Source organism: Exophiala xenobiotica (assembly GCF_000835505.1).
Source record: "Exophiala xenobiotica strain CBS 118157 unplaced genomic scaffold supercont1.5, whole genome shotgun sequence".
In the NCBI taxonomy this organism is placed as follows: domain Eukaryota; kingdom Fungi; phylum Ascomycota; class Eurotiomycetes; order Chaetothyriales; family Herpotrichiellaceae; genus Exophiala; species Exophiala xenobiotica.
The window spans coordinates 854,804-867,737 of NW_013562490.1; the positions used below are offsets into that span (position 1 = coordinate 854,804).

General features: G+C 51.6%; 5 protein-coding genes across 5 annotated transcripts; 3 read left to right on the plus strand and 2 right to left on the minus strand.

The window, feature by feature from the left end:
* The first annotated feature begins 634 nt into the window (after positions 1-634).
* On the plus strand, positions 635-4,578 carry PV05_08030 (uncharacterized protein). The gene is made up of 2 exons (XM_013457520.1): positions 635-1,008; positions 1,069-4,578. Exons 1-2 carry the CDS (start codon positions 724-726, stop codon positions 4,519-4,521), a joined length of 3,738 nt encoding a protein of 1,245 aa, XP_013312974.1. The 5' UTR covers positions 635-723; the 3' UTR covers positions 4,522-4,578.
* Positions 4,579-4,787: 209 nt separating this feature from the next.
* PV05_08031 (uncharacterized protein) lies at positions 4,788-6,117 on the plus strand. The gene is made up of 5 exons (XM_013457521.1): positions 4,788-4,990; positions 5,051-5,090; positions 5,138-5,154; positions 5,202-5,628; positions 5,689-6,117. Exons 1-5 carry the CDS (start codon positions 4,837-4,839, stop codon positions 5,774-5,776), a joined length of 726 nt encoding a protein of 241 aa, XP_013312975.1. The 5' UTR covers positions 4,788-4,836; the 3' UTR covers positions 5,777-6,117.
* A 122-nt stretch (positions 6,118-6,239) lies between these two features.
* PV05_08032 (uncharacterized protein) lies at positions 6,240-8,653 on the plus strand. The gene is made up of 4 exons (XM_013457522.1): positions 6,240-6,532; positions 6,604-6,722; positions 6,781-6,934; positions 6,987-8,653. Exons 1-4 carry the CDS (start codon positions 6,460-6,462, stop codon positions 8,147-8,149), a joined length of 1,509 nt encoding a protein of 502 aa, XP_013312976.1. The 5' UTR covers positions 6,240-6,459; the 3' UTR covers positions 8,150-8,653.
* Positions 8,247-10,086, minus strand: PV05_08033 (casein kinase II subunit beta-2). Its single transcript, XM_013457523.1, has 2 exons — positions 9,884-10,086; positions 8,247-9,356 (listed from the first exon to the last, which is right to left on the minus strand). The coding sequence occupies exons 1-2, from the start codon at positions 9,941-9,943 to the stop codon at positions 8,577-8,579; spliced, it is 840 nt and encodes a 279-aa protein (XP_013312977.1). The 5' UTR covers positions 9,944-10,086; the 3' UTR covers positions 8,247-8,576.
* A 1,291-nt stretch (positions 10,087-11,377) lies between these two features.
* Positions 11,378-12,931, minus strand: PV05_08034 (uncharacterized protein). Its single transcript, XM_013457524.1, has one exon. It carries the CDS (start codon positions 11,991-11,993, stop codon positions 11,550-11,552), a length of 444 nt encoding a protein of 147 aa, XP_013312978.1. The 5' UTR covers positions 11,994-12,931; the 3' UTR covers positions 11,378-11,549.
* Between the last annotated feature and the right edge of the window lie 3 nt (positions 12,932-12,934).

The following is a 12,934-nucleotide window of genomic DNA, read 5'->3' on the forward strand; positions in this document are numbered from 1 at the left end:
GCGGCAGCGATATAAGCGTGACTGTAGCAGACCGCCAACGGACTCTCGCCAGATACGAATCGGTGTGCATAAGCGTCCTGGTGCTATTGATTGAACTGGTACCCGTACTGCCTGTCAGAGAAACCACCTGCCTGGCTAGGATAGCGCTTAGAATCCCTTGGACTTAGGAGGATCAGATAAATTGGAGTGATCGACTCGAGCAAGCTGTGCTTTGCAAGGGCTCAGACGCTGAGGCACATGCAATGCGGAAAGGCTAGGATGTGTTTCAAAGTTCCGACTCTCAGGGTTCAAGGAGAGCTCCTTGCTGGAGGAGGCTCATGAACACTGCTCGAGATCACCTTGAGCACTGAGCGATTGCCAAATTATGGTGACTCCCCTCGCCTAGCAGGGGCTTGCTCTCAAGTAGGGTACGCAAAGGTGAGTGCTGATTCAGAGGGACATCTAGAACAACAGAAATAGACGGGCCGTTGCGTTTCCTTTGAGGTAGCTCGCCTGGTAATTGGGCTCGATGCCCAGAAGCCAGAAGAAAAATCCTGCTCAATTGGGCAATTTTGCCGATGCTATCGCTTTCCGCATCGTTCAGGCTGAGAGTTGATATGTTGCTCAAGTGACTAATTCACACCTATCCCAGAGAGGCTCGAGTGGCTGTAGCTGCGCCGCGTTCTTCGATAGCAACGTCTGAAGTTGCCTGATGCTCTACGGCGGGCAAGATGCCTGGCAGCCATGAACGCATACCCAGATGACTACGTCTTCCACAACCTGCCACTGCTGGTCCTCTCTGGCTTGGACGATGGAAGCCAGTCTGAGCCTGCTACAAACAGCCGGACTCATGCCTTCTTGCAGGAAGGTGGCTTCAGGATAAAGACAGACATACCAGCTGTCAAGAGTCCACTTGCGGAGCAGTTACTACGCTCATTTCGCCGACAAGATGCTTCCACCATCTCCTGGCATTCGCGATCGGTAACTGCGCGTAACGGTAAGGTCTTTAAGATTTCGAACGTTGGCAGGGTAGGTCAGGACTCCCCGCCAGGAAGCCTTTAAGGACGAAGAGCTGACACAGGCATCTAGGTCTACACGCTTCCTCCTCGTAAAGCACCACCTCCACCTCACTCTCCTCGTTTGTCGGCCGTCGTTGCAAATGGAAGTCCTCCACCACCGCTCGTCCTACACTCCCCTCTATCGCCATTAACACCCAGCTCGCCTTTGTATCCTGACGGCATCTTGTCTCCTCTATGGGTCACAAAACATCAGTCTCGGCTCCCCTGCGCTCTTCTGGCCTGCTTCTCACTCACATCCGACTCCCACACAAGTTCTCTTCAAGACAATAAGCTAAAATCTGAGATCAACAACGTCCGCAATGTGCTATCTGCGACGAACTACAAGACGAAACTTGTGGTGATCCTGATAGGCGACGGCGCTACAAGCCCGTCTGACCTCGAAGATCGCTTCAACACTATTCGACGTGCGGCCGGGCTTGATGGAAAAAGCATCTTCTTCCTTCCACACGATTCTTCTTCCGTTGAGGTGACGGAATTTGTCAATACCGTGCTTTCCTCTCTGCATCCTCTTTGTATAGAATATTACCGCGATCTTTCGAAGCACTGCCGACGAAAGCGCAATAGAAATGTTGTACCGCAGCCTACTATACAGCCAGGGGTTTCCCACATATTGTCCTTACAGGGTTGGAATGTCCGATATGAATTCAAGCTTGGTGTTTTCGCCGAGTTTCGACAAGAGATGGATGCGGCCTGTCGTAACTACGAGACTGCTTACGATGGCTTGTTTGGTCCCGAACTCATAGATGCAATCGCTGTCTGGAGCCCACGCTTCAATGAGGCAAGGTCGTTGGCGGATGTCATCGCATTCCGTATAATCAGGTGTCTGCTGTGGGCCGATCAAGGGACGACCGCGGTGAAGGCCTGGATTGGCCACAGAGAAAGAGTTAGAGATTTGGTCAATCGCAGGGGAAAAGGAACGGAAAATTATGGCTGGGAGGCATGGCAGAGCAATTGGGCCAAAGTAATGGCGGATCTGATGTCAAGATCGGAATATCCTTTGCTCAATATCAAGATTCCGGACGCCCCAAACCTCATGCCGATTTTTGCTGATGCCGACAAGAATCTAGCTGCTGCCGAACACGTGGCTCCTTGGGAACAGCTACACCATGAAGGATACTGGCTTGACATAGCAAGGAAGTGCACAGTGTCACGGCGGAATCGGGCTCTGGAGATCCCTGAAGAAGACAGACAGTCCCCTGGTCGTTCACCCGCATCCCAGGTGGCGAGCAAAGCTCATCTCTACGACACTTATCTTGCTCTCGAGCCTTATCGCGAGGCGCCAGCAGATGGAAGTGACGGGTATGACTACACGCAAGACATCGTTTCCTCGTTGAAAGCTTCCATCGAACACTTTGCACGCCGGGGTCAGCTTCGGAAAATTGAGATCTTACAACTCGAGATGGCACTGGAGCAAATGCGATCCGAGTCCTGGACCGCAGGCATCGCAACGCTTCGGACTCTGTGGCTAAGTCAGCATTGGAGGCGCGCTGGATGGTGGAGACTGCTCCAGCAGCTCGGCTGGACCCTTTTGGACTGTCTCGCAAAAGCCCACCATCCCGAAGTACATATCCAGCTATTGTGGGAACTATCGAGCAATGTCTTCAAACGGAAGCCAGGAGCCGAAGACGATCTGCACAAAGCTCTAGATTCAGTTGTTACTGACGGTCCCCCGCCCTCTGTAGCAATTGACATGGATGGCGCATTGTCGCCAATTGTTCCAGCATTTGCGTTCTCTACCCACGATGTATTCGTCGGGGAGGCATTGGAGTGCCAGCTAAGCTTGCGCTCTCGGGCACAAACGTGGCTGCGACCAATCCGACTTTCGGAGGTCAAGGTCGTCTTCGAGGGATCCCTGAAGCCGATTTATCTGGTTGGGAGTGACAGCGAAGCACTCCCAACCGGCTCTTCGACTGTTGAGATTTGTGATGTTGCGCTTCAAGAATCGACTACGGCAAATCGGAGGTCATCTGCAGGCGCGATTGCTTCTCTCACCGGAAATGCCAATCTTAGCATACCGTCGGATCACACCAAAGTCTTCCGCCTTCGGACTGTGCCCAGAGAGGCCGGGGAGGTGTCAATTGCTTCCATCAGGTTGCTACTCGACTACCAGGAGTATTCGCTTGCTGTCACCGTTTCTGATTTTGGACATTCTGTGGCTCAATGGTGGGAGACAAAGAATGGTAGAGTCATCGCTCGGCCTTTTGGTGAAGAATCCAATGCTTACAACAGAATAACTGTACAACCAAAACCGCCAAAACTGCAGATTGAAGCGTCAGGTCTTCGCAGATCCTACTACACAAATGAATTCATCAGTATCAGCTTCGACGTCAAGAATGACGAGGAGGAGGACACATTGGTATCCATCAGCGCTCGTATGATCAGCCCTGTTGAGGGAGCTGCCCGGTTAAAGTGGCTCGATTCAGTGCCGGAGCAGGCACCAACCTCAGAAGCAGGCATACTGACCTTACCGCCGCGGGATTTGGGAACCATGAACCCAACCGAAAAGATCACTGTCTCGATATGCATTGATCAGACAGTGGTTGCCGTGGACCACGAAGTCGAGGTCGTTGCGACATACAGGTTTGCCACTGAGCCAGAAACGGTCTTAACGAAGAGCTTGACAATTGACGTCGGGGTCATCCGTCCCTTCGAGGCCAATTACGACTTTGTCCCACGCTTAGATGACGATCCATGGCCGAACTTCTTCCTGGCTCCTCCACCCGAGTCTGACTCCTCCACGCCGCTGGGCTTGAGACACAAGTATTCCGTTGTCGCCAACCTTTACTCCTTCGCTACCGAGCCTTTAACAATTGAAGCCATTTTACTTACGGCCACCAAGATCCAAGGTGGGGCGATATGCTCAGCAACCACGGGCGTCGTGCGAAAGTCGACCACCTCCGACACTACTCCAGACAAAGACACAATCTCCTCGGTAGTTCTGCCAGACCAAACTGCCATTTTCGACTTCGAGTTAGCTCTACAAAAACTGGTTCTTGGTGATCGGCATACCGTGGGTATTGATCTTGCCCTTGAGATTGGATGGCGTCGACAAGACTCAGACGAAGTTAACACCACAGTCCTAGAAGTGCCCAAACTGATAGCGGCAATGGCAGAGCCCAGGGTCATGCTCACAACATCTCATGCTGCACTGAGCTCATCAGAGTTCTCTGCGCATCGCCTGAATTTTACAATTGAGAATCCAAGCATGCACTTTCTCACGTTCAACGTCTCGCTGGACGCAAGTGAGGACTTCGCGTTTAGTGGCCTAAAGGCGTGCTCTCTGAGTCTGACTCCTATCAGCAGGCAAACCCTGACGTACCGAATACTACCCAACAAAAAGGATGAATGGATTGCAGTCCATCTCAATGTGGTAGACGCATATTTTGGACAGGCTTTGAAGGCCCTACCTGGCGCTGACAACGTGAAAGTGGACAAGAAAGGGATTGTGTTTGTAAAGGTATAGATATTTGGGCTCGGCCTCTGAATGTCTATGTATTACGAAGCTCCAACTGATTTTCACAAGACTCATTAAGTCGTAAAGAGCACGTGAAGCACGTGAAGCGTTCTGTCCATCTCCCACTTTCGGCCGGCAGCAGGATATGTCCGTGAATGCCCGAGCCTCAGGTACCTGGCACCTACCTAGCAGCTAGGGGGACTGGTCTCGCTGGGTAGCTCAGTAGTACTGGCCAGGTTGGTCCTGGGTGAAATAGAAGGTTGCGTCATGCTTGGCATAGTCTTGGGCTCTTTAATCCTTGTGGCAGCTTCACTAGCCCTGTTTATGGTCGCAAGAAGATTTCCATTGTCGAGAACCCAAGTATTGCCTGGCAGCAAGAAGAGTTCCTTAAAGATGGACAAATTACACAACTTCCTCGCCAGTGTGACCGGCCAGGAGAAGGTCGGCTTCATAGATTACTCGCAAACCTCGCTTTATGGTAAGCTTGGACCCGGAGAAAACTGATTCGCGAAACTCGAGCTGTACTGACCCGAGACAGTGGCTGCTGCAGCTATAGCTTTCAACCCAATTTTCTGGAAGTAAGTGCACCCGTTCCATCTAAGATACCTGATGGCTGACCGCTTAGTATCGTCGCGCGACAAGGCAAGACACGACTTTATCCATACAGAGCCGCAACTAACAAGATACAGAGTACAGAACGCACTTCTTGACAAAGATATTCGGCTCGCCGTACTATGGCTGCTATGCGCTGGCATTGACGATATTCGGCCTCGGCATCTTTCGCGATTCGCTATACAAGACTGCACTTGAAGAACAACCGCTCTATCCACCTCTACTCCAACCAACTCTGGGCGTCTTGTTGTTCTGTACCGGCAATGTCCTTGTCCTATCGAGTATGTGGGCTCTGGGTATTACCGGAACGTATCTGGGCGACTACTTTGGTATTTTGATGGACGAGAAAGTCGAAGGATTTCCTTTCAACGTGACCGGAGCCCCTATGTACTGGGGTAGCACGCTGTCGTTCTTGGGCACAGCACTGTACAAAGGTCGAGCGGCGGGTGTCCTCCTCACACTGGAAGTGTTTGTTATGTATTACATTGCCTTGAAGTACGAGGAGTATGTGTTTTGCTCCACTTGACTCTGAATTCAGGGACTTCGTTTACTAACAGTCTCTAGTCCATTCACCGCCGATATCTATGCGAAGAAAGAGGCCAGACCAGTGACTCGATCCATGACGAAGCAGAAAGATGGAAAAAAGGCGTAAGTGTGAAGGCGTTCTGAGGGAACAAGAGACATGAGAGAACGGCCACAGGTCAGTCCTGGAGTTGGGTGCTTATCTGGCCGAGTATACGCTGGCCAAAAGGGGACCGACTTGATGAATGCAATGATACCCCGATTGATTGCTGTGTTTATGGATGTTCAACACGTCCGTCAGTGAGAAGACGAAGGATGAGGCTGAAATTTAGAGGTTGATACAGTGACCGATGGTAATAAGGCTGGATGATGCTGGTTTCCTCCAGCGTTGCCCCATCTTCAGGTACCTATCGAGGCTATGGAGTACTCGTAGTGGGAGTAGTAAGCAAAGTTCTTGGCATTGCGTAGTTGGAGATTCACCTGAAAGGTGACTTGAAAGGTGAAGTGCTTGAATCAAACGGTGCGGGCCAATCCAGGGCGCATGATTCGACACTTTCGCGTTGCTGTCACTTCTTGCATGAGGGTTGACCTGCGTGACCTTCGCATCTCTTCACCACCCCGTGGGTTGCACTCAATTGATATAATGTCTACGAACACAGCAATCCTCTCGCATTCAGCCGGTGACTTTTATTTATAGTTTTCTAGCCATTACACCCTCTTTCTACGTCCCACAAGCATCTGCGCCTCACCAGTAGAACTTATCCTCCTGACACCGTCCACCACTCACCCTACTCTTCGACGACCGCCGTTAGCATGCCACCTCAGCATGTGGAGGTCGCGGAGACGATCGCCGCCCTCAAAAGGGCTATACGCCGCGAAAAAGAAGGTATTTTCTGCCCACACAATTGAGCTGTCCAGTCTGCGAGAGTACGGTGCTAACCCAGCCCGCTCTTTCAGCACCCACAGACCAGACTATTTCTTCGGCGACGAATAGAGGGAACAAATTGAAAAGAGGTGCAGGCTATGTTCACGCGGGTGCTCTCCCGTACCCACATGGCCCAGATGGTTATAAAGAGGTGCGAACAGTCATCCTCACGGGCTCAGGCTTAGGGTCAATGCTCACAGCGGCCACAGAAAATCGAACACGCCGGCTACTCTCGATATATCTTAGACCGAAATCCAAAGCGATACAACGAGTATGGCGACGAGCTTGAAGCCAGCGAAAGCGACACCGAGGCCGACGCTGATGCAGAAGATGAAAATCCTTACGCTGGCATCCGGCTTGAAGGTGACTCAGCTCTGTCTCATGGTGCAATTCAGAACCATACTGACGACTGCAGAGCTCCTCTGTCCCCTAAAACATCCTTCCGACCTTGCGTCTCACCCCACCTTATCTCTCCCATTTCTCGACAGCGCCCTCCCGGATATGGTGCGATCGGTGGAAGACAAACTGCGCCAGGCAAGGGCCAATCTATGGCGAGCCAAAAACCTCAACAGACAATTCATGGGAGATGAGCCTTGGATGCCTTGTGGGAGTATAGAAGGCCTCGAAGATTGGGACATGTTCGAACCTAAGCCCAGGTTTCCTACACAACAAGCGGGCAAAAAGAGAAAGCGTGAGCATGCCAACGAAATCCCTCAAAATGGCGTCAATGGGCATAATTATGCTAAGGAGGACGAGACTTCAACTGAACCACCAAGACACACAGTAGAAGCAAATGCTGAACTCACTAGTGAAATGCAATCAACAAAGAATGCCAAGCCTGAGGAAGAAACGGGCTCAGTGATCGAAGCGTCAACCAAAGAGCAGCCAGAAATGAAGGACAATGTACCGACTGCCAATGGAGGGTACTCCGGAAACCAGGTCGAGGACTCTGGCGAGAATAAAGATCAACTGGCAGCCACGAACAGTGCTCAGAACCAGAAAGCGCAGAATGGAGAGAAGATGGACATTGACGCAGACGAAAACGAGGACAACACCGCTTCCGACGAAGAGACACAACAACAACCTACTCGCAGAATTACACGCGCCTTGGCCGCAGGAAACAACCCCTCCGACGCCGCGAGTCCTCCCTTATCACCGCAATCCACCACCTCAACCATCGATTCCTCCCTACTGCAACCCGACCCTCTATTCCTCCTTCCTCCCACAATATCCGCCAATCACCGCCTTCCCAACAGCCTGTCGCGCCTTGGTCTTCCTGTCGAAGAGTTCCTCGAAACCCGCCGGCTCCTGTCCATGTACATACAGAAACAAGAAGAGAGCGTAAGAGGTTATGAAGCTGTACTGGGCAAACTGATCAAGGCAAAGAGGATGCGCGACAAGGTCTGGGAATGGAGCAAGACAGAAGGTCATGTCGGCGAGTGGTCCGACGGTGAGGACTGGATCGACGCTGAAGCCTGGGGCCTGACTCCCGAAGAACTCAAGAAGGGCAAAGACGAAGAAGAGGTGGAAGGACAGGAAGACACGGGTAGAAAGGGCAAGAGGAGAAGAAGGGACTAGAAGTCCGATTGCACAACCGAAGGATTAGAATACGTGAGGTCTACAAGGTCTACAAGGTCAACAAGGTCAACAAGGTCACACCCTGATCCCGCAACGTCAGCGTGCGCTCAAGGTGTAGCATAATGAAACCCTCCGTCATGAAGAAATGAAATCACCATGTTCCTTGCTCGTACTTTCTCTCCTCCTTGCAAGGTGCTACGAGATAAAGATTGCTCCGGAGACTATGCAAAGACGCCTGATAACGCCGTTTCTGTATGTCACTAGGCCATCCCCATCAAGACTACAAGGATGAAAGAAGTTGTACTGTTTCTCTTGCGAGGAGCATTTGTCCCGACGCCTTCCCAGCCTTCCTCAATCCGATGCAGCGATCCGAATGCATCAAGTCCCTGACACTCCATCCAATTGGGTCCTACCATGAGCTGCTCCCCTAAAGCGTCTCCTGTCCGGCGGTGGCAGCGGCAGCCTGGTGCTGTAAGCCCACGCCCTCATCATGCTCTTCCGTCGTCAACGTCATTTTGGAATCTCCATCGTGCCCGGCCTCACTCTCGCCGTCGCTGCTCTCTGCATCCTCGATGAACAACTGACCACGCTTCGTCAGCACGCCGGCATCTTGCAGTCTCGCACGCATCCTCCGTCGCTCATCGTCCTGCCACCTCGCCAGCGCGGCCGCCGCGTGGACCCGGAATCCAAAGACCTTGGGCTCGTAGCGCCGCCGTGACTTGGCCGGGACAAGTGCCGGGTAGACTTGGAAAAGGATGTTGTGGAAACTGGAGCCGAAATATGCGCCATCGATGGCCGCGTGCCGGCTGGATTTTGGGTTGTAGATGTCCTCGCACTTTGCGCAGAAGAGTTTGACGGTCTTGAGGCCCGGGTTGTCGCTTGGTCCGAAGGGCAGGAGAGGGTGGCTGTCGCACAGGACACGCGGGCAGCGGCCGAAGTCGTACTTCTTGAATTTGTCGACCATCTTGGCCAGGCCGCGGGTCGTTACGATATATCGCGCGTGCACAAGGCCGTAGAGGTGTCGGGCAGACTTTTCTATCGTCTCGCGCATGTCATCTTCGCAGTCGAGGTCGAAGACGTCGGTGATCAGATCCAGGGCGTGCTGGTAGTAGTGGACTTCCGTGTTGAGACCCGTCAGGTTGAAGCGGTCGGTTATGTATTCTTCATCGATTTCGCAGAAGTATTCGTTGCCACGAGAGGAGATGAACTGGGTAGATTGAGGTGTTAGTTTCGAGCAAAGGCGAGGCGGGAACTGTAAAAATGAGCAAGGCATAATGAGGCGTCCCTTTGACTTGGGGTCTTGATGTGAGATGTTGGGAAAGGAGTAAGGGTTATGACGTCTGCCTGGGGAAGTGTAGTCGCATGGGAAGAAATGATTTTCCCGTGCTCCAAGTGCATGATATGAAAGGGGTTTATTGCTGGTCGGAGCATTTGTTTCACCAGCACGGTTGTAGGCGGATCGAGATAACCGTGGTCTTCATCGGACAAGCAGCCCTCATTCCAAACAGCGTTTCTCTTCTCAGCCCTGTCGGAAAGAGTGCCCTAAGTGCATTCACCCCCGGAGAGTCTTTGACTGATCCGAATACTGGCTCAACCAGGATGTTCCACAGGCAGACAAAGACGGACCAAGTTCACAATTTTCGTGAGCATCACTTCAGACACTCTTTCTTTCCTTCCCTCCACCAAGAAACACAATATCGCTACTAAGAGAAAATGAGAGAAAGGCCAACGTACCCAGTCTCGCCAGTAACTCGTGTAGTCACTGTCGGTTTCTGATTGAAAGTCCTCCATCATATCGGCTGCATCAATCCGTGGGGCTGGAAATGGCGCTCGAGAGCAAGTCCTCTCACTGAGTTGGAAAGACCCAAACACACCGATTACAGGGAAGTGTCGAAGAATCGAGTATGGCTTACAATGTCGTGGCTGTCGGATGCAAGATAATCGTGGATGAAGTGAAATTGGAGGGTGGAAGTGACAATCCACATACTACGCTATTCCATGGTATGCTCCGCAGGACACGAACTACGTTGCCACATTAACCCCTATAAGGAAGCCTTGTCATGTGACCCTTGGCAGCCCCTGATTTCAAAGCGACCTCCCACGACCTCCTTCGTTGCTTGCAGGAGCTTTTCATGCTTTTGAAAAGGTTGGAAACTTTGAAGCGATGAGGGCTTGAGATCCTTGCCATCAGGTGCAGCTTCTGTGGGCAACAGAATACGCAAGAGCCTTCCAAAATGTGAGCTCAAATTGCTAAGCTGCAGCGGCAGGAATTCTCCAGGCCCTACCGAGACAAGACAGAGTCATCCAGTAATGGGAAGGCGTCCATTCGGTCAAAATGCCTGAGGTCTCTGAAGCATAGCTTGGACAAAAGGTCTCATCCTGCTGGTGTTGCTGCTGCCATGGCTGACGAAGCCGTGATGGCCGATATGGCCGATGGGTGCCATGTTCTCCTTCTGGGACGACACGGCATGCATGGGTCCTGGACACCGCCATTCTGTGCACTTCCACATTGGGAGTGACTTTCACCTCGTCAGTTCCTCGATGTACTGCAACGAAAGGCGGACAAGCAAGTATGCCGGCATCAGCAGGCGGTACCATCTTCCGCCCGCCTTTTCTCGCCAGTCACCCTGCCGGTGAATAACAATAACATCGCGACAAGTTCTGATTCTGTCCTTTTCACTATTCTTCCAATCTCTTCAGGACTGTGGCACACATTTGAACAAATCATAAACAGAAATGTCTGTAATGTTGTGCCCCACTTGTGCTGACCGAGAGGCTTTGAGAGCCTTTCAAGAAAACAGTCGTAACTTTGACGCGGAGCCTTCGGAGAGTGATGATGAAGACCAAAAGAATGAAGACGATGAGTCTCCCAGCACAGACGCAACCATCAAACAAGAGTCTGATGATGAAGACCAAAACAATGAAGACGATGAGTCTCCCAGCACAGTCGCAACCATCAAACAAGAGCCACAAGATACCGACGACGCTGAGCTTTTGAGACAATTTGAACAAAACACTGCTGACATGGCTGATGAAGCTCGCGCCTACCAAGACATAGCGTGCTCTTCTCTTGTCGAGGATACCGATACATTGTCCGACAATGAGTCCGAATTGTCGGAATTGTCGGAAGCTGAACTCTTGAGAAGATTTGAAGAAATCGATGGCAGAGAACTTTTGAAGTGCGAGGATGAGAATAAGAACAATGAAGATGTTCAATACCTAAACACAGCCACTTCAGCCGCAGCCATCAATCAAGAGCCTACAGACACCAGCCGCGACGGCTTGGCCGTGCCAGCGTTCCCAGAAACCCCACGACACTTGGCTAATGAGGCTGGTCTCAACGACGAATTCCTTCAGACTGCTCTAAATCTTGACAACCTTCAGTATCCTCTTGAACCAGCTAAAGACACTCCAACATCTCAATATCCTCTTGAGACGGCTGAAGACACTTTACCATTCCAATTTCCTCTTGCACCAGAAGAAGAGAGTCCAACACCTCAATATCTTCTTGAACTGGATGAAGAACCTTTACCACCACAATTTCCTCTTGACCTTGTGGACTATCTTGCAAGACATCATTTCCGACCAGACTACGACACTCTGCCACCTCCCTTACCACCTCGAATCCTTCCTGTTGAACCTGTCCAGAATCATCCACTACTTGATCAGCTGAGACAACATCTTCCTCCAGGAGATCACCATACTCGACCACGTCGAGCTCTTCCTCTTGAAACACTAGCAAACAATTTCCGAACAATGGCGGCTCCTCAACCAAATCCTCAACCAAATCCTCCTGCTCAAGCGCCAGCAACCAATCTTCCTCTCCAGTACCCAGTTCCTCCATTCTTGGTCAACACTGGCTCATCGCAGGCTCCAAACTTGGTGCAGTCCAACATCGGCAACTTCGTCCCACAGATCACGATCCGTGCGGGCAGGAACAACGACGACCGGCCATGGGCCTACGAGTGTGACCTGTGCGGCGCGAGGCTTCGAGTCACAGGAGATTTCAATAGACACCAGAGGGTGGGATCACAGAGAGAGGGCTTCCGCATCGTGCGGGCCGTGCCAGGGGTCGAGATGCGCTGGTACGGAATAGACGACTGGGGCTATTTGTACGTGGGCAACATCATTCGCGTCGGAAAGGACAAACTCCAACGCCAGGGAGGCATCAAGATGCCCTGTGGCCCGAATGTGCGCGCTGCCAAGGCCGCAAAGGCCGCGGCAAAGGCCTAGTCGTCGTTTTGTTAGAATAGATGAGGCTGGTGCCCTCGAGAGAGAATCATGATTGATTGAAGCACCAATTTTCGCAGCCTGTATTCACCCCTTCGTGAGATCTTTAGATGTTCAGTTTTCGCTTTCGTCATCGGTCATGCCCATCATGCCTCTCGAATAGATACTGAAATAAGAGAGACGCCCAGCTTAATACCATTCTTATGAATCATAGTGGACGCCTTTTCTGATGCCCTCCTTCTTGATGATAGTGGACGCCTATTTCAATACCCTTGTTATGAACGATGGTGGCCGCCACTTCTAATACCCTTCTTATGAATCATAATGGACGCCTCATTCAATACCCTTCTTATGAATGATGTGACCCGAAGATATAAGGTCCACTTCAATACCATGTATCTTCTCAAGATCCGAGCGGACGTTAGTATCTTAATGCTCTCTCGGTATTTACCTGTGGAGTGGACGTCTACGTCTCTTTTCTCCTTCTCGGTATGGGATAAGAGGGTCCCAGGGACACACCCACAGCTCTGTGAATAGGATGGCCGCCTACCACAA